The sequence below is a fragment of the Hylobates moloch genome, unplaced genomic scaffold (genome assembly GCF_009828535.3).
Source record: "Hylobates moloch isolate HMO894 unplaced genomic scaffold, HMol_V3 SCAFFOLD_11, whole genome shotgun sequence".
Lineage (NCBI taxonomy): Eukaryota > Metazoa > Chordata > Mammalia > Primates > Hylobatidae > Hylobates > Hylobates moloch.
Genome location: NW_026652286.1, coordinates 23205941 through 23231831, shown reverse-complemented (window position 1 = coordinate 23231831; position 25891 = coordinate 23205941). Strand labels below are relative to the sequence as shown.

The 25891-nt window shown below is 36.1% G+C and overlaps 1 protein-coding gene across 2 annotated transcripts in view; it reads left to right on the top strand.

Annotated features, from left to right (window-relative positions):
- The first annotated feature begins 1292 nt into the window (after nt 1–1292).
- The window catches only part of LUZP2 (leucine zipper protein 2), a 602481-nt gene continuing 577882 nt past the window's right edge, over nt 1293–25891 (top strand). For both annotated transcript variants that reach the window (XM_032166390.2, XM_032166391.2), the window contains exon 1: nt 1293–1441. In XM_032166390.2, coding sequence (XP_032022281.2) covers nt 1380–1441 — 62 coding nt within the window. In that variant the 5' untranslated portion in view covers nt 1293–1379. The remainder of the gene's footprint in view (nt 1442–25891) is intronic.

The following is a 25891-nucleotide window of genomic DNA, read 5'->3' as shown; positions in this document are numbered from 1 at the left end:
AGTCATATTTTGATAATATTCAGTCTGCTCATATCTGTAATAGTGATATTAACATCTATTTCACTAGGATGGCTCTTGTGAAGATTAAATTAAATACTGTATGAAGAAGTGCTTTATACACAGTTATATAACCAGGATAATATCCTGATGGAATTCTCATTCTCTCTCTAACACACACACACACACACAAATACACACACATGCAATATCATCTTATAAAGATCCTAGAATTGAGTATCTCAGTAGCAGAGATAGTAGTTCTGTTTCTCAGAATTGCTTTTGCAAAATGGTGTTTTGGATTAGAATTGTGCTATTTAATTTTTCTAATTAAATTTTCTAAATAAAGCTTATTAAATATTGGATGTTTATGATAGAACATTTAAAAATATAGAAAACAAAATGACCTACAAAACCTCTACCTTCCAGTACCATCATTCCGAGCTGATTACTGTTAACATTTTAAGGATTTTTGTCCGCTAGGTCTCCTTGATGAGTTTCACCTGAGGAAAAGGACTCCTTCAGGTGTGTGAACTTGAGCCACTAGGTCCAACCCCATTGGCAGGTGCTGGTACAGACGACTGAAATCAGAGGAAGATCAGAAATCTTCAAAACCCAGAGCAGCAGAAGTCTTAACGGTCCCGAAACGTTCTTTGGTTCTTTGCAGTCAACATTCACGGGTTAAGAAGCTTGCAATGCCATGACGGGCTGAGGTTGCATTTCTGGACGCTGCTTACTCCCGCTTCCTTCCATCTGTTTCAGGCAAATCATTATGCAGTTCTAATTAGAACAATCTTCTAAACACTCTCTCCAGAGCGACGTTCTTCCAAACACGGTTTAAGCAGACGAGAGACACCTGCCTAGGACGCTCCGCGTCTGGAAGTCTCTCCCGGTGAATTGGGTCTCATCTCCTGCCGAGTACGCAAGTTCAATTATTGGCAGCTTAGGTTTCTACACTCCGTGCCCCGCCCCGCGCCATCCTGGGGAGCAGCGGGAATAAATGATCAGCCCCTGGCCGGTGCTCACCCGACTGGCCAGAGCGCAGCCCGGTGACCGAAGCGCGCGGGGCGATCGCGAGCACCCCCCTCCCTCTCCCCGCGCCGCCTCCAGCGCGAGTGACAGCGCGCCCTCCGGGCTCCGGAGCGGCGGCGCCGAACAATCCCGGGCAGGGCTCGCCTCGCCGGTGACATCACTCCTGAAGATACTCCTCGCTCCCAGCGCCTGCCTTCCCCAGGCGTCCGTCCGTGTGCCCGTCTCCACCTTTCCGCCTCCGAAGAGCGCTCATCACTGGCTGGGGACAGAGCCGGGCACCAAGGAGCGACAGGATCCCGAGGAGAGAGAGACAAGGCAGCGAGGGAAGGAGGACCCCGGCAGGCAGCAGCATGAAATTCAGCCCAGCGCACTACCTGCTGCCTCTCCTGCCCGCGCTGGTCCTCAGCACCAGGTGAGTCCAGGAGCGTGAGTGACCCGAGTCCAGGGGCGCTGCCGGGGCGAGGTTGGTCCTACTGTGGGTCACCAGTGGGGGCCAAGGCACTTCAGCTGTCTGCATCTCCCGCCTATGCAAGAGGGACGCTGTATGGTTTGGGCTCTGAAATCCTTCTGAGAGAGCAGAGCCCTTTCCTAGTTATCCCAGCCCCCTGGAGAAAGTCTTAGGATTGCTCTCAGTGAGGGATCAAAATCTTTCTCTTCCGAAGGAGAGAAAAGACATTTTACCCTCCGGTCCTATTAGTAGCCAAAAGGTAACATGCGGTAAAAGAACAAAATACAGAACGGAAATAGACAAGGAGGGAATTGCCACCAGGCAGTGTTTTTACATTGGAGTTGTCTTAATAACCATAGAGCTTCCCCCTTCCCCCAAGTGTGCCTGATTTAAGGAAGAGGAAACCAGAGAAAACAGATTAATCCTGGAAGATGCTAAGACTTGTACAAAAGTTCCTGGACTCCTGAAATGGCCTGTTTCAACGTCTTGGATAAGCTTAGTGATAGGCGTTTTCTTTTGACTGTCTTGTGAACAGTTCTAATTAAAGGGCACAGAAGGCGATTAAAAGTTAGAAGACACTCTCAGAGTGCTGATGCAGAGACCCTAGTCAGAAACAATTAAGTACTGTACTCCATCACTGGCCATGGATGGGACTTTAAGCCCCATTACAGAGGAGCTATTTTTAGTGGAGATTTAAAATGCAAAGATTGAGAAGAGTTTTGTGACTCCCCACTGTTGATCAAGTCCCAAAGTTGTGATGGGTTTGCTTTTTTCTTCCACAAGCACAGCACAAAGGTAGACTGTTTAGTTGCCCAGGACTGAGTCTTTATTCTGCATGCCCTTAGCATCATATTGGCAGCAACCTCTTTCCCTTGGCTACTATAAAATGAAATAACCCACACAGGATGAAGATCCTTTCAAGTGTACATGAATAGAAACGTTATTTGATTGTGCATCTGATGGCAAATAAAGTGGGGATATAGGGTTGTTTCTAATTCTGAAATGGAAAAGGATGAAGAAAACTTTCTCTTACAAATCAAGGCTGTAAAATTCTTGATTCCGTTCCTAATCTACACACCTTCTTTCAGGCCTGTGTAACCAAACTTTTTAGTGTAGAGACTATTTCATTTACCCTCAATAATTGATAAATTTAGTCTTTCCTTGCAAACAAAGCCCAGGTGACTTTTCCAGATTAAAATGAAATGTGAGTTTGATTCTTCATTTTCTCTAAGGTTTGCTTGTCACTTCAGCTCATAAAGTGCAGATGGTTTTAAAGAAAACCAGTTTGCTTCCCAGTATTATAATTCGTTGCTCTAAATACAGAGCCCATTTTAATATTTGTGGTTAGCTCTCAACAGTTCAATACAAATTATACATCACAGTTATTCTTTAAATTCTTGCCATTCACTCTTATGTTGTGATTTAGTCTTCTAGAGAAAGGAAATTTTCTAACTTTGGACACTTAAGTAGATGCCAGTCAACATATGCATAAAATAGCAAATGTTTAAATAATAGAAATCCAGCCCACAGTGATTTTAGACTGTGAACATCTCTAGAGTTCCAAAAGTACATTTGCTTTTTAAGGATACTATAATTAAATTGAATAAAAATGCTCTATAGTTTCTAGCTTCCAAAGTTTTAATGTTCGATATCTGATACAGGGTCAAAAAGCTATTATCTTCTCCTTTCATCAAAGTGTTGATTTTGATAGGGATAAATTTCTTTAAAAATAGTTAACACACTTATTACAACAAAAACTGGAATAATCATCTAGTTCACTTTAGCTTTGAAACTTCTGCAATGCTTGTGGTATGTGAAAACAATGGTTATTAAATTTTACCAGAAGAGAATGCTGGGCTTGAAAACATGAAATGTTCATGATAAGTAGCATATCTTATTAATGTGATTACTCTGTAGGAATTCATTTTACTGGATACCCAGAATACCTTGTGATATTGAACAAATATGAAAAGGAATGTGGTACTATCAGTGTCGTTTTGCAGAGAAGAGAATAAGTTTTAAAGATCTCTAACAGAAGGCCATTCTGTGTATAATATTTAATCGTTCTTATAGGCACATGGTTAATGTGCAGATTAGAACCTAAACTGAGCAGCTTTGCAAGGACAGTTGTGTTAGTAGGGATGAGCTTATTGTCCTGCTGGGAAAAGCTGAGTGGCTCAGCCATGGTCACCTGTGACAGTGGGTTTTCTGGCCAAAGACTTCTGTTAACTTAGTTTCTTAGTCAGTAGTCCCGTAGGTGAAGCAAATGGTATTTCACATGTTTAGATCACGCTGGATTCATTAGCAGGTGGTGGTAATTGCTAGTTTTTCCTATAGCCTTTGGGTAATCTCACCTGTCTTTTATTGTCAAACTCTTTCCAAAGTGTAGGGAATGCAGAGCGGAGACTCTTAATGCAAAAAAATATATATATATTTGTTTCATTATATCTTTCTGAGTGCATTGCCTTAATACTTTGCTATTTTATTTCCAATAGTTCTGAAGTTCAGTTGTATTTTAAAGTAATCTGTTCAGTGAAACAAATGCTGCAGGTGAAAAGGTAGTCTTTTGACTGTGTTGTGAACAGGTGTAAGGGTATCTAGCCCACAGTGACTATCCTGTCTTTTAAATTGAAATTTTTGAATAGAAAACAATCCTGCCTTTTAAATAGACATTTTTGAATAGCTTTCTCTTTTTGTTTGTTCCTCCTCCTCACCTTTTCTAAAGCAACTTTAGATGCTGAAGCACAAAATCCCATAATTTAATCACAGCGAACATCAATGGCCCCCAATCAGAGTTAATGTATTTGTCCTGAAAGAAAGCTAAATGTTCACTTTACACAAAAGCCAAGCATTTTTCTCTGTTTTACTGGTAAACCCCATACAGTTTTAAAAAAACAAACAAAGAAAAAGAGCTGTTTAATTTCCTGGCATATGGTCTCTCCTGCTTAGAAAATGCATATAAATTACCAAAAAAAATCAAGTTAATGATATGAATAATGTAACTAATACAGAAACTCATTTAAACTGTACACAGATAAATGTGGTCAAAGAAAGCAAACATGTTGGTTTAAAAGCTTTGGAGTAGAATGACTATACTTTTAAGATAGCCTTGTTATATAGTATTAAATTGCTATTCCAAGGTAGGCAGTAATTCACTTCAGAAAGAAGCAGTATAGGTATTGAAAGTAATGGTAGGGTGAAAAATTCTTTAGAAGTTCTTGGTGAAAAGGGACCCATGGAGTGCTGGAGAGGGCTTGTGCTTTATTCTGCTGAACCTCCGTTCCTTTATGCTGTGGTTATACTCTTGATGCCTTTGGATTATTAACTTTTAAATGACTTAATAAGGAGAGAGACATGGCAGGGGAGGAGTGAAGGTCTACTGACTTCTGGTGGTTTTCCATGAGGCAAGAACTTTGAGCAGATGGCCGGTTATAGTCCTCCCAACAGGAGTCACTTTAGAGATCTCTCCTGGACCCTGTGATCAGCAGTCACACTACATGTTTATTTTGGAATCTATTTTTAGATGATACTATATATTGAAAATGCCCTGGGCTATTTGTTCCGTGAATTAAACTAACCTCAAGATCAACTTGATTTGTAGAATAAAGGACAAGAATCACAATAAACACAACGAGAACACACAACAAATATTTTTACCCAAATAAATTTGATGCAAGAAGCAGTCTCACCTTAACTCTCCTGAAATATTTTGAGGCAACATGGGCTTGCTTCCTAAGTCCTGTGCACTGTGTCTGCCACACATGACATTTTACAGGATGCTACCTTCATTCCTTTATTTGTGATAAAAATTGTACCTTCCATGTAAATGAGATAGAGGAATGGCTTTCTTAAGAAGATATTAACACACAAATATTTTGACTTCTCAAATTGCAGTTTTGCACCTTAGTCGCCTATTTCCAATAGCAGTTTTTAAAATGACTTATCTGGTGATTATCTTTGTGGATTAAATTTTCTCTGTGATTAATGATAGGGACATCTCAAATATTTGATTTGTCTGTACAGTTGTCCTTAACCAAACTCCATGTAATTGAAAGGAAGAACTTGACCTTCTAACCAGGAAGCAAAGATCACTGAAATCACTGAGGAATGCATGGTTCTAATGAAATAATGTTTTCTCATGTGTGTTATAAGAAACTATGTGTGCGGCTGTTTCTCATTGACTTCTAGAAGATTTGCTAAAATCCCTTTTACAAATGGTGCTAAATCATTTAAGTAACCTGATTAAACAGGTACTGTTTAAAATTATGGTTTCTTTTCTGAGAAATCCAAAAAGACTCTCTGAACTTGTCTTCATCCCTGTAGACATGTCTTTGATGTTTCATTATTATGCATTAAGAATGTGCCTGCTATCAGTCAGTTATTACATGAACCATCAGGGCAATAAAACAATAGATTAGTTATGTATATGCATAATCTAGTCATATATACAAATAATGATATATAAAATAAAACTGGGTAAATAACAACAAAATTTTACACAAATTTCTAAGTGTGAATGAAGCAAAGAGTTAATAATGCCAATTAAGTGGCATCTGGGGCAACTTCTACTTTCCAAGGATATTGAGAAGAAAAATATTTTGTAATCAACCTCAATATCCTGCCACACTTACTGTATGTTATTAGGTAAACTTCTTATCCTCTCTATCCAGTTTTCTGATGTAGAACACAGACCTTCTCATAATACCTACTTGAAAAGGTAACAGCCTTCAATTGTAAGGACTGAATGAGTTTATCCATGGAAAGAGTTTAGCATATTCCCTAAATACTCAACAGAGGTTAGCCTGTACAGTTATTATGGTATTATTAATATTATTTTTATGAAATCTTTGTGATTGATTTGGCAATAGCAGAAAAAAGAAAAAATATAGATACAAATCAATTAGATGACATGAAATTAACAAGAAGCATAGTCATCATCCAAAATAAAAGAATGATTGGTAGAGAAGAGAGGAAGTCAGAGGTATAATGGGGGTTATTTGGTTATTAGGCTAGTTTTTTTCCAAAGTGTTTTGTTTGTTTGTTTGTCTGTTTGTTTTTGAGATGGAGTCTTGCTCTGTCGCCAGGCTGAAGTGCAGTGGCGCCATCTTGTCTCACTGCAATCTCCACCTCCTGGGTTCAAGCAGTTCTCTGCCTCAGCCTCCTGAGTAGCTGAGATTACAGGTACCTGCCACCATGCCCGGCTGATTTTTTTGTATTTTTAGTAGACGGGGTTTCACCGTCTTGGCCAGACTGGTCTTGAACCCATGACCTCAGGATCCACCCGCCTCGACCTGCCAAAGTGCTGGGATTACAGGCATGAGCCACCGTGCCCAGCCCTCCAAAGTGTTTTTGATGGTGCTGGGCACTTTGGTGAACACCATGAAAATCTGGAATTTTTAACTTAATGACTTAGAATGAGATTTAGCATAGAAGTGAATATTTGTCTGTTTGTATACCTAATTAAAATGTAATTGCTATAAATTTTGATATGAAATCAAAGCTGTGAGTACAAGTGTCAATGAATAAAAGTGGAAGTTTTCAAACTATATAGGTAGGGTAGACTTGAAAGTTTTTATGACTTTATTTTCTACTTCTTCATTGATTTCATCATTTACCAGCAACATTTAAAAGGTACAAATGTTTAGAAAAATTAAAGGAATAAAAGATAGTATTGACATTTTTTTCTACTATGGAGAACAAATTAAGAATCACTGATATAGAGGAAGCCCAACAATTATAGTTTTAAAAATGACCATATGAAAGGGATCTTATGCTAAGTCAGTTTTTAAATAGCTTTAGTGGTTGTTGAGCGTCAACTAGTTTGCACATACATTATCATAAACTTTTCACAGTTATGTAATAACATTCAGACTATTGCATGAAAAATATATTTCTCTTTGTTTTGCTATAGATTACTGTGTGAATGTGAATGTGTTGACAATGACATCTGTGAACTGAGTGGATCATAGAAAAGGGTGTAATTTACGGCTAAGAGTAGATGAAAGGTACAGATCATGTCAAGCTTGCATCAGAGAAAGTGCAAATATTTACTAAGTCGTCTAAGAACTTTGCTTCATGAGTACGAAGACACAAGGTGAAGGTCACCCAAGTAAACAGTGTTCTCTGAGGATTCTTTCATAAACTCTAGGAGACATAATTGTACCGTAGGTAGTGATTGCATTGCAATTATGTCTGAATTGTTTGGTGTTGCTTTCCAGTGTTTTAATCTCTTTAAGTGTACTTTAAAAAGCCTACTTGGGAAACATACTGTGAACACAAGAATGTGTTCTAGTCCAAAGCCCTACAATTTAGAGGTGAGAAAACTGGAACCCAGGGTGGCTGAAACTTGCCCAAGGTCGTAAAGGGAAACGAACTAGAACCCAGAACTTTCCACTATATTCATTCTGTTCTGTTATGTGAATGTTCGCTATGACATAGCTATTCTGTAATTAAGCAACATGTGACTAGTTGGTACCTATGAAGAATCCAGAACTATTCTAGTTATTATGGAGTATAAAATAACTTAACAAATTATTGCACCACATGTAATCATCATAGAACAACTGGCCATAAGACAAAGAGAATTACAGTAATAAGAAGTTGAACATCCTGTATTCAGTAGATTTTTCAAGAATGAGCTGGCCTAAATAAGATTCTAGGTCATTTTCAAAACTCAAAGCAGAGTCATTAATGAGTTCTCATCGTTGCACACCATTTACCTCTCATAAGATACATCTATAATGGTTCCTGCTGATCTTTCAGTTCTATTATAAAGTGGTATTTTTGGTGCCTTTGAGATCTTTCCACTGAAAGTATTTCCTATAACTATAGTTCTCAGACATTTGCTCATATAAATCTCACTTGATAAATCTATGCTGAAACTGTGGTATTTCTCAATGGGCAGCATGCTAACTATCTTGCAAAGATGTGTTCCTAAATATGTTCATACCTGGCTTTAATATAAGATTACATTACATTTTCTTTGGTTTACATTTCTCTACACTTTCGTCACAGCTTGTGTGATGATGTAGTTATAGACATATAACATTTTTAGGTTCAGATGGTTGTAGATTATTCCACCTGCACATGTTATAAGCCCTTTGCCTTTGCATATGTTCTTTAACCATTCTGAAACTTAATTTTCCCCTCGGTAAAAAGTAAAATAATAATATCTAACATTTAGGGCCATTAAGATTAAATAAATGTATTTAAGTGTGTCTCAGGGCACATAGCTGTGCCTTGTAGTCCCTCAGAAAATGCTAAGACGTGTTCATTATTACTATGTATAGATATGATGATTTAACATGTTTATTTTATATAGAACACCTCAAGCAATCAACATGTAATTTAATAATTTTTTTAAAATTCAAAATAAATGAAGTCCTTAAATTAATTTCATAGTTCTAGACTAGTACAGCCAAAATTATAAAATTATAATTTCTTTTCTAATAAGATTCTCCTGGGGCCAGGGCAAGTAGGGAACTAACCCAATGAATAGCTTTCGTGAAGATGTGAAACATTGCCCATTTCTGTGACAGAATGCATTTCAGAGAGTACCTGAAGAGAAAATGCTTTACTCTAATTTCTAATTCTCGCCGATAATTTAATAACTGAAGGTCACAAGCATTTGGCATCTCATCTTCAGTTTCCTCTTTTTATTTTTTCCTTTCTTGCTTGAAAACAAGTAAGACTGAAAGTGTGCAGTGACTCGCTGTCTTCCAAACTAGTTCTCAGAGCTGAGTTAAGGTATTGGTAAGGGCTAAATCAGATTCTGGGACATTCATCTCATGTCCCCTGTGGAGGATGCGACTTCTTCTGACTTCCTCCTGCCTGTCCTCCAGGAGGTTATGATGGTTTCTGACCTTCAGATTCTGACTCAAAACATACTGGTACCATCTAGAATCACTTACTCCATGAGTGCTGATAAATGGAGTCGGGGAGTTTAGGGGAGGAATGGAGATGACAAGAGGTGTTTGCCATGTTGCATGGGGTTAAATCCAAAAGAATGTGAGCTCAGACGGAGACTCTGAATCAGACTTACTTGTTATATGAATTTAGAAATGTCAATGAACATCTCTTAGCCATATTTAACAGTGCCTCTCTCATAGATACGTCAAGAGGATTGAATAAGCTAATGTATAAAGAATAGCATCCCGCACAGAGAAATACAGCTCACTATATCGACAGTCTTACATTATCTAATAAAATTTTACCCTACCAGATTGCACATGCATTTCAGCAAGAGAGGTCATTGAGAAAAGCTCATGTGGCATAGACAAGTTAGGATTGTTGATGAAGAGATTGTGGAGCTCATGCCTAACCTCCTTTATTACAAACTAAAAAACCAAATAAAATGGTATTTTTCCTTCAAGAAAATGCAGATAATTTGGGACCAATATGGAAGCCAATGCTCTATTATCTTAACCAATTCCAGTTGGGAACACTAATTTAAACACCTATAAAGCTTCTAAGAGAAAAAAAAATAGGAAAGTCAGTATTACCTGACCTTGTTTCTATCTGGTGCCTGAAGCTCCAAATTATGTTGCTATAATATGGTTAAATATTAAATATAGTATAAAATAATTATTACAATTATATTTCCATATTATTTTAAAGAGGGTTCATTGTTCAAGTTTACCTATAGGTGGCAGGACTAAATGTGTAAATCTTAAAACAAGGACAGCATAACATTAACAAGACAATTGACAAGTTGAAGGTCCTGGACTTCTAAAATTAAGTAATCCTACAGTGGGATAAATTTGGTCATGACCTGCAGAGAATGGTCTAGAAGAGGGACTAGGATGGTAGAAGGAAAGGAGAAACTTAGCACACTTGAGCTACTGGAATGTAGTGTGCTTGGAAAGAGACTATAAGACTGGAAGGGAAAGCACCAATCACTAGCTTTTTCTTTATATATAATGTTTTCATTTCTAATGCTTGCAGTCATTTATTGCTGGTCTTTGAAGTAAACTAAGCATTGGACAGGAAAAGGTGGAAAGTCTCTGAATTATAAAAGAAACAAGAAAATGCATGAAAAATTGGAGTAACATCTTAGGAAGACACAGATATGGGCTGAAGAAGCTTTATATTGTTGTAGCTTTTTCCTTCAGATGCCACAGAGAAAAATGTGAGCTCCTTCTGCATGTAAGTTCACATAAAAAAGTGAGGGGCATTTTTTTCTTTTTCTGACATGACAGTTTAGAAAGATATTGAAGTATATCAAATCCCCTTTGTGTGTTCTCTATATATCTTTATTTCAGTTGGCCATTTTATAGAATGATAACCTACAGGTTAGACCAAGATTTCTGAGGACTAATCATGTCTCTAGAAGTGCTAGCTACTTACTCTTTGTCACTTAATCCTTACCTATGACAACACATTATATTCATATATGATTCATCACTAGGGACACCCAAGTTTTGCGCTCATTAAATGACTATCCCATATTCCCCCAGCTAAAAATTGGTGAGATCCTAGGTCATTATTCTGAGAATGGCTTTATGAATGCAACTATAGGGCTGCCTATATAGAATCTAATCTCTGTATAAATGTACAGTGGAGAAAAGTAATAATCATTACTACAAATAAGAAAGCAGAAGCTAAACCACACTGGCAAATGACTGCATGTTTTCAATAGGTGAGACAGAGTACATTAAAAATATTCTTAAAATAAATCAGCTAAAATATTCATTAGTTTGAAAACCAGCCAAATAAAGCCTTTATTATAAATACAAAAGTTTGCCAGGTAATACATGTTCTCAATTTAGAGTTTCTCCAAGTATGCTCCTCATTCTAATTGAATGAGAATTACCCGTGATGGTCCTTAAAAAGATAGGTTTCAGTTCCTACCCTAGACATTGAATTTTCACTTTAATGTGGAACTTGAGTGCTTCCTATGTATATGAGAGCTTAGAAACCAGAGCTCTAGTATTTCAGAACTATAAAGTCTAGTATACTTTCATCTCTTTGCCATTTACTCAACATGCAAATTGTAGCTGAAGTCAGGAGAATGGGAAGATGTTGACGTTTTGGCAAAAATCACACCTTTACACATGTGTATAAATACATTTAGTAAATGAGGATTTCATTGTGCACCAGGCTGCTTTTATCAGTCAATTTAAACGAAAGTAATTATCTGCCTCACATACCTTTCTTTAAAGGGCTGAGAAAATGCTCAAATAAATTGTGTAAAATATTTACATGGATTTATCAGGGGGTATACTGTATTTAGAAAATACGTGACAAAAGGTGAAATGTCTGAGATAAACTACAAAGAATTCAAAGTTAACTTTCTCTCCCTCCCCAGCTTTCATCACTGCAAGTTATATAATAAAGAGGCAAAAAATTCCGAGACTTACACATGAAGCCATATAAATGCTTGTTCTAGGCTACTTGGGGCAGGAAATCTGAACTTTCAAAATGAGGAGAAGCAATATTTACATGGTAAAAATGAAAGTTTTGATCATCTTCTCCCTACTCTCCATATAAATGGTGGTTGGTTTTACATGATGTTAAACATTTTTTTTTCAAAGAAATGTGTGAATTAAATAGAATGTACAACTATGCCAGTCATATTGCCCTAGTGCCTAACCTCTGTATCATTAGTTAATTCTCCTGGAGTGAAAAAAGAGACTTAAAAGATAATATAAACAATAATATTTATAATAATATAAATGAATAATACTTAGCAATTATATAATGCCATCAACCAGGTTAATCTTTACAATAAACCTTGAGGTGATTACTGATGTTGCCCTAATTTTATAGATGTAGAAACTAAGGCACATGAGATTAGATTACTTGGCCAATATTATAACTGGTAAGAAGTGGAGTCTAAATTCAAAGGCCAAGTGGCACTAGAACATACATTCTTAATCACTGTACTACAGTGCCCCTTAGGATGTAAAACGAAGCTCTAGGATGGCCTTAAATTTTTGTGTTGGCTTCATTTGCGGATTCTAGTTGCATGCCCTTCCGCAAATAAATAAGTAGCCAAAATTTTATATACAGTTAAAGAAGGAAGGCAAAATGTTACTTTTTCTCAGGTAAGCTCACAACTAAAGGTGACAGAAGGTCCTTTCTTTAAAGTTCTAACTAAAATGTTTATTTTGTTTTTGTGGTTAAAAAAAAATAATCATATATTAGCATGGTAATATCTTTATGTGTGGAGATTGTGTATTAAAAAATACCAGTGAACTACAGGTTTCTACTGCCTGACTCCAGATGTCTTCCAAGTGTTAATTGTGGGGCTTAGGAACAAGTGTGTAGAATCAGGCTGACCTGTGTTCTAATTATAGCTTGGTGTCTTCTACTTGTGTGATTCCAGGTAGCTGTCTCAATTCCTCAGACTCATAATTTAATTTTTAAAAATAATTTATAACAGTAGCTAGAGGTTACTGCTTGTTTTCTATGTGTAAGAATTGTACTACAAATTTGTCTAAGGTTACTTTATTTAATGCTTTTCAGTGCCTTATGAAGTGCTTGCTTTACAGAATGAGACATTAAGGATTGCAGAAGTTAACATATCTAAGGTCACAAAATTAAAAAGGGGTAGAGGTGAGACTTGAGCCCCTGATTTAATAGACATAAGACTCAGGATTCTAATTCAAGGTCAGAATCCTGAGTCGATAAAAGTTACCAATAAAATTTTTGATGGCCAGACATTTGGGAAGTAACTCAGAAACTAAGGAGCTGTTGGGACTACATGTAGACTGATGGGACAAATAACTTGTGTCATACACACACGACGTGTGTGATGAGTGAGGGTTCAGTGCACAGTAGGTTCTTGCCCATTGTTTGCATTCTGACTCTCAAGACATTCCATGTAGGAAATAGTATCACCTTTGGTTTTAGAGAAATGAAAAGCGACAAACTCAACATTCACATTTGGTCTGTCTTGAGAGCCTTACGATATAATAATAACAGCCAGATTTTTCTTAGAAAGTCATTTGGCTGGAACTGTTCTTCCACTGGTAATCAGAAGATGGCACTGTGAAGTGTAGTACAGTCACAACTGTTCTAGAATTAACTCATTCATAGACTGATACATTTGCCTCGAAATTTGTATCTAAAAAAAGTATATAATATGTACTACATGATATATATAGTATATATAATGTATGGTCTATATTATATATGGTATAGTATATATTATGTAGTGTATATAGTATACATGTAATATATAATGTATATATGTATTATGTAGTATATATATGCATATTGTAATAAATATATTACTCATAGCCATCTTGCATTTTTCTGAATACTTATCCTTAAAAATACGGTTTATAACATAAAATACGTTATATATACATAATATATAAATATATTCCATAGTATGTATTATATGCACATTTTAATAAATATTTTAAATATATTACTCATAGATACCTTGCATTTTTCTGAATACTTATCCTTGAAAGTAGGCTTATTTGGTAACACACTATCATTAGCTTGATTCCAGTAATCACTACAGTGTTTGCTCTATGTCTACCTTTCTCTCAAAGGAGCATAGACTTGCAACTTTAATAATGTATACATTTCCCCTATATATTCTTTTACTCAAGTGACGTAACATTAAATGAATTCTCAAAGACAGCTTTGACAGGTAGTGGGCAATGTGTGAGGGAGACATAAAACCTGGCATTTTTATAGTGTTTTAATGTTAATTGTTATACATGCTCATAACTCCTCACAATATCTTATGTAGCAATTCGTAATAACCTCATTTTATAGATGAAGAGAATTTTAGTAATCACAGCCAGGTAGCTTAAACCCAGGTCTCTGAATTCCACATTCACAACACCAAAGTTGCTTTGGAACCTTGAAAGTTGGGGTGCAAAGGAGGCAGAGTTACCAAATGGCTAGCTCTTATGTCTTAAAGAAAGAAAACGAAAGAGCAGAGTGTACTGAGGATTTAAATTGTGATGCTACCCATTTTTATATTTGGAAGATGAAGCCACAGGTACCAGCCTGGCAAGACTAAAGAAGATGGTGCCTGTGCAATGTCTGGCATGTTCTGCCATATTGGCTTTGGTTCTATATTGGCTTGGGTGCATTTCATAAGTTCCTGTAAGTCCCTACCTGTAACCCTTGCTACCTTAATCTGTTGAGATCCAGGTTTTTTGTAATGCATCAGAAAATCCCAAATTACAATGCCTTAAACAAGATATAAATTTATTTCTCTCACACACAAGGTATATAACAGGTAGGAAATCCAGGGCTGGCTGGTTCTCCATGGCCAGCAAGTGGGCAAACAGAGCCGCATTCTAACTTTTATGGGCTTCAGGTACTTTAAACTTCATCAACCCTTACTCTCTTAAATGTATATACAGATACCACATCTATATTATATAACATATCGTTTTGTGACTGTGTTGATATAAAGATTAAAATATTAATATTACTTATCTACTTCAAGCTAAAAATTCATTTTTAAAAATTCTAATTTAAAAAAAATTTAAAATATTTGTGGGCCAAAAAAGTATTGTGGACCATTGGCCACTGACTCTGCGCTGCTGTGCCAAGTGGATAAGTTAGCCATGTCAGTAAGGACCCCAGCTCCTTCCAGCTTGTTGCTCTGTTGAGGTCTTTGCCCTCGTGATCCAAGGTGGCCACGAGAGTTCAAATCATCCTTCTAAATAGCAGCATGGAGGAAGGACACACTGCTTTCCTTTTATGAATACTCCCCGTTTGCTAGTCTTAGTAGAATAGCTAGTACCATATAAAAGGGAGCATGGGACTTGTAGCTTTCTTACCTCTGCCATATATTCAGGGAAGAATATATTGGAAGCTCTGAGCTCTGTCATACTGTCTGTGTCTTCCCTTCTGACTGTTCATGTAATTCTCTGCTATGTAAATTGATTCAATTGCTCCAAAAGAAGTTGTCTTTTTTGTGTATAGTAAGTTGTTATTTAATGTCATTCATAGATTTTTGGAAACCACAACTTATGTGAAATGATGTGTAGCAGATTTCCTTCAAAGTCCTTTCTGATATTGCTGAGAAAAAATATCATTTTGTTATACATGACAACATACTGTATGGTGATGTGAAAGCTGGTGTCTATCACTAGAATTTTTTTAATTAATTAAAAAATAAAAAAACAAAAAAATACAATGGCAAGTTTTTTGGATTAGAATCACTATTTCAGCTTCCAGGGATGGTAAAAGTTTACATCATTGGATATTTCCTAGGAGATAGAGATAGATAGGGACAGAACTAGGAAATAGCACTAAAATAGGAGAGTATTTATAAATAATAATTTTTATGTGACTAGATATTTACCAATGACAAAATATCAGTAAATAGTTACACACTGAACTTAGGGTATGCTTTCTGGAGATGACTACTTTAAAGGCAAAGTTCATATGTATTTTATGATTTATATTGTGGTTTACACTTATGAAGTACTTAGCTATGTGCCTAAATATTTACTAAATGATTAAATCATACCTTTTGCTTTGTTGTTCTTTCTTGAACTTTTTCTGATGCGTGGAAAGAGAATACTTAAATAATACGATATAGATGATTTTTAAAAATTTAAATGAATTATGCTAAGTCTTAGCAAAGTGTATCTATTATTTAGGCTAACCTCAGAATCACACTGTGATAATATTCACTAGTATCCACATATATTTATGTTTGGATCTTATATTATCAGAGACTAGCATTTTCCAAAATTCTCTTCCTTAGAAGAAAACATCTATTGGGGGGATAGTGAATAAAGAAAGTTGAAGGAATTTTTCTGTATATTTTTGTCCAACTGGGAGAGGGATGCCATGATTATGATAACAGAGTGATTAATAGATGATGTATATTAGGCTGAACAGGGGAAGAAGTGAGACCAAGATGGTGCTGGAGGCAAAGGAAAAAGTGAAGGGGCTGAAGAATGTGGTGGTGGTCCCAGGCTGAAAAAACAAATAGCGGTGGTGGTAGAATATTGGTAGTATAAACCTGAAGAACCATCTTAGAATTCTAATATTTCAGATCTCAATGAGTCTTTAATATCTACACCAAACCTTCATTTTTTTATAAATTAAGGTTCATAGATGTCAAATAACTCATCGAAGTGATACAAATATTTAATAGTACAACCAAGACATGGGAAAAATAAGCAAATAGAATAATACATTACATATTTTATTGCTGAAGCAGCGTCAGTCTTTCATAAAAAATTGAGAGAACTTCATCATAATCATGAGGTTACCTAAGTATATAAAGTTTTTCGGAAAAATTACAAATGAATAATTATGGTGTTTTTCATTCCAAATATCTAAATCATTCTTAACACAAATTTGAATGTTAAAGGAGTGATTTTACATTGTTATTCGATCTCTAACAAAAAGTTAGACATTACTTTTTGTATACTAAATATAGCTTGGCTTGTTGAAATAGGTCTTTTAATTCCTGAATTTAATGTTTTTTTTTCTTTCTTTTTTGTTTTTTTGTTTGTTTGTTTTTTTGAGACAGAGTCTCTCTCTGTTGCCCCGGCTGGAGTGCAGTGGCACGATCTCAGCTCACCGCAACCTCCGCCTCCCGGGAACAAGCAATTCTCCTGCCTCAGCCCCCGGAGTAGCTGGGACTACAGGTGCACGCCGCCATGCCCAGCTAATTTTTTTGTTGTTGTATTTTTATTAGAGACCGGGTTTCACCATGTTGCCCAGGCTGGTCTCAAACTCCTGACCTCAGGTGATCCACCCGCCTCAGCCTCCCAAAATGTTGGGATCACAGGCGTGAGCCACCGCACCCAGCAAATGATTTTTTTCTATGTGACATAGTTTTACTTTCAGTTTCTGTTTTTAAATTAGTATTATTTAAAAAAAAAAAAAGATGGTATTGATGTTTTCAAATAATGTTTTCTTTCAAATCATGGAAACAAGCTAATATCACAAATTTCTCCAAAAATAAAATATTTAAAATTGTATTTGCTGACATGCAAAATAACTAAAAATTAAGTCCCCCTTACCTGTTTTTATATTCACAAAAGTCTTGATCATATCTCAGCTAAAAACATCTATATTTGAAAGAAAATCTACAGAGTCATATGATGGTTAGCCTTCATCCTTTAGCAGTCATTGGTAAGGTTTTATTTCATTTTTATGATCAGTGTAGCAAGAAAATGATATAGATGAGATTTGTCCTGGGATAATGACTATGTCTTAAACTATTTTCAGATATTAGGAAAACATTAAACTATCAATAGCCACTTTAAAATTGTGTTGCTGTTTTGACTGTCTCTTTAAATAATTAGAAGGGTAAATATTACTCTTTTTGAATATTCTTAGGATCTATATAATACATGACTCATATGGTTTTTCCTGTGTCTACTTTCTGACTGTCATTACTTATAGCTACAGCAAGTGGCACAGCCATGCTTCGGGCACTATACTCTGATTCTAAAGCCTGGGGTGTGCCATGGAAGATGAGTCAGTGAATTCCACTAATACCAAGCAATCACTAAATGCTGGTAGAAATGAATAAATTACTCTTCTGGAAGATCACCACCTTTTGTCTCTCTTTGACCTTTCAGAGTCTGAATGTAGACAGTGTTTATCTCAAAGAAGTGATGAAAAATTGACAGGCTGGGAAAATAAGAGTTGCCAAACAGAATGCTAATTGGAGGACCACGTAAGCATGGAACTGATTTAATGTTTTGAAGTGTCCAAGTGTAGTGCATTCTGCAAGCATAGTTAGGATTCCCTGGCTATGTTCTGCAATAAGAAGCTGATCTGGCTGGGGACACAAGCAGACCTTTGGAAAATAAAATGTTTTAAAGATGAATGGTGCGCCTAAAGAGTGCCCATAAACAGAAGCATGTGGCATATCCCTGCCATTCAGCAAGGGGCCGTGCAAGAGGAGTCTTGATTGGTGGGAGAGAAATCCTCCACTCAATGCAGAGAGTAACTAGTTTTGTGTGTGTGTGTGTGTGTGTGTGTGTGTGTGTGTGTGTGTGTTTCTTTTCTGGCAATAAAAAATTTCAAGACAAAGTGGCAGAGAAAAAGAGAGAGAGAGAGAGAGACATAGATGGTGATGATCAGTCTTTGGTTCCTCATCCATGGTGAAACTGAGAGCATTCTAGCATGAGAATGGTTTCAGAATAAGTAATTTGCTTTACAATTCAGTGACCCTGAATAAATAAACTGTATCCACATCTCAGAGCAGCTGAGAAGGAGAGTAGCCCTGAGGCATTACAGCACAGAATGAGGAAGGTATATTGTAGTATTAAGGGAAAACACATAATAAGATCGTGCCTCTTGTCAATGGAATTATTATAAATTTCACTTTGTGGGGAATTGCAGGGTACCATCGTCATACAGAACCAACTGAATGTATGTTCTTTGTTTATGTAAATAAACTTTATTAACATAATTTTCTTAATTTATTAGTTTTTTTTTTCCTTTTGATATTCCCAAGTGTGAGAAAAGAAGGTTATGACAACACAGCAATAAGATTACGCGAATCTATTTATCAGGGCAATTGTTAAAAGAATTCTCCCCACTGGTGTTGAAGAAAGAAATATAGTAAGACTTAGTCCTTGAGGTGAGAGCTGTTCTGTAAAAGTGGCCTGGCTCAAGGAAAGCTAAATTCACAAAACTGCTGGTTGGTGCAGGATCAAGCTCTTTAGCGTAGGAGACTTTTTACATGACTTTAGGTCAGAGGTCCTAAAGAGGAGAGTAAATGAATTATTGTTACTAAGACCAAAGGGTGTGGTGAACAATCGTTGTCATTAAAACCTCTGCTGATTTGAGCTCTTAGTGCTTGCAACAGAAGGACGCTAGAAGGTCTATTATTTACCATTTCCCCCATTTCAGGGCAGAGTTTAGAACCGGAAAGTTCATAATAACTTCTTGGAAATTAACCAAGTCCTCTGTTGTAGGAGTTACACATTCATCTAGAATGTTATTTTTATTTTTTTCTGAGGCAGATTATAAAACCATATACTGTGCCTAGCACATGTGAGGTAAGAGGAGGGAAGTGGTATTCTAGGGAGACTACACATCCTCTGTAACTTGCCCTCTTCCTACAGAAGTTCAGTCTACTGAGCTGAAAGACCCCATCTGTAAAATGACACTTTTTACAACCAGCAGGAGGAATAACTTGGCAATTGGTTGGTTTATAGCAATTAAGGATATATAAATTAATTCAATTAATATTCACAAAGAACTTGATATCTATCAGGGAATATGCCAGGAAATAATGTTATGTGCTTGGGAGCCCAGATGCGTTAAAAAAAATATATCCTTCATAGAAGGAGAGGGAGACAAAAGGTGCAAAGAATAAAGTTTTCCAGCTCTGGGAATAGCTGTGTAAGGTGTCACAGAAGTAATGACTTTCCTATAGGTTTCAAAACGTAGAGGGAACTTTTTAGCCAAAAATTTTTGCTTGGGAAAACAAATTCCAGGAAGAGAATAGCAATGAGAAAGGTGCTAAAATAAAATAATAATAATGACAGAACTAATCATAGGCTCCCCAGTAGTGAACAAGCGCTGACTAATATGTATGTAAAACCAGCAGACTTTATGCATCAGGGTGGGTTTACCCCTGTGGTACAACCTGTACTCCAGAGCTCCCCTAGGGACCGGGTAAAGCTATTCTTCTGCTGGGATCACTTCCTTGCTGAACTTTTTTGTCCTATCATGTTTTTTTTTTCTTTCTTATGAAAGTTCTCATTTATCCCTGATAAATCAACTTTCCAAAGGAAGCCCTGATTATGCTCTGCTTCTGTGAAAACTGACCTGAGACAGAGGCTGATCCACCTGGATTTGAATCCCAGTCTTCCACATGACTATTTATGTGATCTTGGATGGGCTGTTGAAAATTTCTTACAGTAGATCATTTTTTTTTCAGTTTAATTGGGAAAATAATCAATCTTGAAGTCCTGTTTTGAAGATTAACAGATTAACAGACTTTAAAGACCTGACACTTGTACTTGATTAATATATGCTACTTTTCTTTACTGTTAATTTATGGAAATGAATGTAAAACCTAAAATTATTTGTATGGAATTTGGGTAGGTCTTATATGAATATGAAATTCTATGACCACTTGTCAATCTGAAATTATTGAAATAATCAGAATCCAGTTTTAATGAGTTTATTCAAGTAAAAATCTGGGAATAGCCACCCAGGTTACAGGGACTCCAGAGAAATGGGATAAGTGCTCCAAAGCTAAAAGTTAAAGTTGTGCTTACATAGGAAGAAAACAAAGACATATAACAGGATTACAGCATTTTCTACACAAGGCTGATTTATGAGTAATGACATTTTAATTCGTTAAAGTTTGTTTTCTTTTTTGTGTGGCTTGTTTTCTTTTCAGTTTAAAAGTATATTTAACATTCCATCTTAAGACAATATGACAGCATGATGTTTTTGTGTGAGAAAGGTAAGAGGGAAGTTAATCTAAAATGAAGATCAACCATGAAAAGGGAAGAGGTCTTTCCTGGTACTGTTTAGTCATTTGCAATATTTTACAAAACAATGTAGGTAAGGAAGAAGGCAAATCTATAATTAGAGAAGCAAAAATTACAGCTTCCTAGGTTACAGCTGCCTAGGTAACAGCTGCCTGTTTATGTGACTTATGTCCCATAATCACATTCCCTTAAGGCTATAAAATTTAGTTTCAACAGCTTAGATTGTGAGTTACTTATTTTTACATACTCAAGAAATAAACTCTGTGGTGCAATCTATGTGCCAAGCTCTCTATGTGGCTTTATTTCCAGGTTTGATAATTTCTTATTACCATCTGTTATTTTTGTCTTTTAACCTTTCCTAATACAAAATACAAAGATTTTTCTTTATCATATTTTTTGTGTTCTAAGTTGAAACATATGCATGAAATCTTATTTCAAATCTTAATTGAAACATGAATAAGATAATCTTATATCACCTGTCCAAAAAACTATTACTAAAGGTTAAAAATATTGTAGGTACAGGCCGGGCATGGTGGCTCACGCCTGTAATCCCAGCACTTTGGGAGGCTGAGGTGGGCGGATCATGAGGTCAGAAGATCGAGCCCATCCTGGCTAACACAGTGAAAACCTGTCTCTACCAAAAATACAAAAAAATTAGCTGGGCGTGGTGGCGAGCACCTGTAGTCCCAGCTACTGGGGAGGCTGAGGCAGGAGAATGGCGTGAACCTGGGAGGCGGAGCTTGCAGTGAGCCGAGATCATGCCACTGCACTCCAGCCTGGGTGACACAGCGAGACTCCGTCTCAAAAAAATAAAAAAATTGTAGGTACATATTAAATTTTATGTAAATTTTTTATATTTAAAAATGTTCTATTTTTTTTATATATCTAAATAATGACTCCAAAAACATTAATCACTTCAATGAGGGCATCAGTCACATCACTGATTATGGTAAATTGTGGAGCCAATATCCAGAGTTTGCTTTCTTAAAAATCCATTTTAGAAGGTTGAATTTATCAGATAGCCTGAAGTGTTAAATGAGAGTTTAATCTTGACTTATTGGAAAATGACATCATTTTGCTTCCCATGGTTATTTTTATATTGTGCCTGAAGAAAGAAAAATCCTTTTATGTTTCTAATGTTTATGGTGTATAACAGGCTTTTTTTAATTATAGGAAATTCCTGTCTTTTAATCACTGAGAAGACAATTTTCCTCCCATAAAATAATACATTTTTTCATCATTTCATTTCTAAAATGACATGTTCCAGGGATTATTTTTGAAATATTGGATGCTTATCTAACACTATCCATTAAGTTTCTGTTCATGTGGAAAATGAAATGGAAATGTAGGAGAAATTATTTTTTGAAAGGGAGGGGATAAAAGGCCTCTAATTAATCAGCTGTTATTAATGAATAAAATAACGTTGAATTCAAACAAATAAAAAAAATTAGTTCTTACGTGTTAGTTATGACCTCATTTAATTAAGTTAGATAATTTATATAAATGAGATAATTTAACTTATTTAAAGCTTAGCTAAGTTAAGAGACTTGCTTCATCTAATCCATGAGTCAATGGCGAAATCAGAATTTAAGCTCAGAGCTGCATGAATCTAACATCTAGGTTCTTACAAATTCAGCCATGTTTGTTAAAGATCTTTGATTTTAAAAAAAAAAAAATCTGATATGCCTATTTTCCCCTTGTAACATTGTATATTTATAGTCTGGGCTAACAAGGTAACGAGCTACTTGAGGGTGTTTTATCCTTTTTATAAATGTTAAATGAGAAATTTCTTCCTCTTTCTTAAAACAAATGGAAGAGAAACTGTTAAAAATTATTAAATAGTATAGTTACTGAGTGTCCTTAGTCTATAAATAATTTTTAGAATGTTAAGATGATGACTGAAATATCAGAAGATGATAGTGGGTTTTTATGCACATTTATTAGGGTTGTTTTCTTCTTGATCTTTTCACTGTTTGTGCCTAGTTCAAAGTTAGTCAATAAACAGAACATGGGTTTGTGACCAAAAATTCTCTGAAAAAGAATTTGGAGGAAAGAGACTTTATTCCAGTGAACAGTTTGCAAACTGGGAAGACTGCATAAAACAAAGTGGCATTACAGAGAGCAAAGAGAGGGTTCGGCTTTTGTAGAGAAAGTTTCTATTCAAGTTCCCAATCAAGTCTATTTATGCAAATGAAGGATTCAAACTCGCTTAGTGCTGATTGATTCACATAGCTGAGTTCTGATTATTTTGATGCAGATCATAGTCTATTTGTTGGTTCAGGTGACATGAACAAGGACAGTCAGCTATGAAAGTCCCAAGTTAGGTAGACGTGTGGGTTTTCTGGAACTGAGTACATGTGTGAACTCTAGGTAGCAAATGGCCTTTGGGCTCTATTTTAAACTTAGACACTGTTATCCACTCAGGATTCATGTTGAGGGATTGGCTGTTTCACGTTTACAGTTTCATTACCCAGTTTGCTCTCACAGTCATACCATCCTCTTTATATTTTGACTACAAACCTTATTTTGTACTTTGACGTCAGACCATTAGGATTGTATGTAAGGACTGTTAACAGTACCCCTCAACCCAACTTTATCTAGAATGAGCCTTGAGCTTTGGAGACTCCTGTACTTGAATGGAGAACACAGCAGGCCATCTGGAACTGTCTAGGAAATCGGATGTAGTTTTAGGGAGAAAGACAAAGTTTTGAATGTAAGATTCATTCCTTGAGACTTTATTGTTTAGTTATATTTATAATATTTTGTGCTTAAGTCAATTAAACAATTGAAGAAAATAAGTATGAGATCTCCAGAAATGAAATTGTATGGTGAGCACATTAGAAGAGCAGATCTACTATATCTTCCTCCAAAACTATCTTAGTGAAAAGTCCTTGGGAAAGAGTTTCGCCTTTCATCCAGGATGCAGCTTCAGTGAGGCAGTAATACACATGTACTGGAATTTGCTACCTTCTCATGTCCTGGTTAATTTGGAATTTCATTTATTTACTATTTTGATGTGAAAAATTGCACTTCAGATGTTAGTAAATTATTGCCATGTCAATACAGTTGCATTCTAATGATAATATGCGTCTTTTTTTAAAAAAGCTTTTTTCAAAATAATTTTGGTTCATGATTAATTTGGGATTGCACATAATTTTCATAATTTTAGTTCAGACAATCTTTAGACATGAAGATACTTGTTGACAGCACAGTACCTTTGTTCCTCTCTAGTAACTCAATATAATAACATCAACAAATATTGGTATGAGTTACTATTATAAATGATTTATTTTCATAATCTGATTTCTTTTATTTCATTAGTTTCCTTGGGTTTTTGTCTGATTTCAGAAGCTACATAGTTACATGATTTTTAAAATGGCATAATAAAGCATAAAATCCATAAGATCTTTAATTTTGGAGAATTTCGCATGGGAGAATTTTGAAGACTGACCTGTGTACTCTTAAAAGGGGAAATCAGGTAGAAAGACAGCTGTCAAGAAGATGCAATGGAATTATTACCAACAGAATTGAATACAACACATTTTACAAAAAAAGTTAATATCTACTCTAAAACGCACTAGTGTATGACCAAAAAGCAGTATTTGGAAATGGAACTGTTATCAACAGGAAAAAAAGGGAAGGATTTAAAAAATGACTGGAATAAATACTTATGTCTGTAGTTGCATTTGGACACCATTTTGAAGGAACCCCTTCCACAGAAACCAGATGTGATTTCTGTTTTTCTGTCTGGAGAAAGCACACATATAATGAAAAGGTTGTATAATTATTGCACTTGTACAGAAGAATCTTCTCATGTAAATTTAAATTTCAATAAGTTGCTGGATTAAACTTTAGCAAGGGAAAGGAAATTGTAAAACGTGGTCTTGTCTTTCATTTACATGTTTGTGTTAGTATGTTAATTATCCTTTTGCGGGGCAGGAGAACTACAATGAAGCATAGGCAAGCATAAATGCTACTTATACAGGAACCAATACCAAAGCCAGACTAGGTTTAAGAAACCTTAATGGTACATTTAGATAGATAATTGCCATAGCAGTGAAACAGTAGAAACTTATTTTTTGTCAGTGCAAAGCAGATTTACTAATTACCAGTCCCAAGAGAGGACTCTCATTGCATGGGGAATAGCAAAGATCATCCTTAGGCCAACCACCAAATACTCAGCCAAGGGTTTTCCAGGGTTGTAGACAAGTCAAGAGAGTGTATATGATGCCTCAGTCTGCACCATCATTAGCTCCAGAGGGAAATAGGACAATGCATGTTTTTAGTTCCCTAGATATGTGTTTCTATACTTTAATATTTCTGTGAATGGGTGTTGCCATTTGGTGTAATCTTTTAGGAAAACAGATCGTGTGGCTGGGCGTGGTGGCTCATGCCTGTAATCCTAGCACTTTGGGAGGCCAAGGTGGGTGGATCACCTGAGGCCAGAAGTTCGAGACCAGCCTGGCCAACATGGTAAAACCCTGTCTCTATTAGAAATGCAAAAATTAGCCAGGCATGGTGGCACCGGCCTGTAATCCCAGCTGCTCAGGAGACTGAAGCAGGACAATTGCTTGAACCTGGAAAGTGGAGATTGCAGTGAGCTGAGATCATGCCATTGAACTTCAGCCTGGGTGACAGAGCGAGACTCTATCTCAAAAAATAAATAAATAAATAAAAATAAAAAAGATGGGGGTGGGGTGGGGTGGGGGAAGAAAACAGATTATTTTAGAGTAATATAATTCTATCTGATGACCCCAGAGGAATTAAAAGAAGCAGGACTCAGTCCCTAAAGAAATGTTTCTTAGGGAGAAAAAATTTAAAGGCCTAGCATTTCAAGATTAAGGAAGAAAAACTTGATTACAAGCTTTGTAGACTTATAGTATACCTACTTCATGAATCAATATGTCATTGCCCACCTTACTTTTCACAGGGTAATGAGACAACTTTCATAGAAGTTACCACATTTAGCTTAATTAAGAGGAAATATATTTAGGATTAGAAGTTT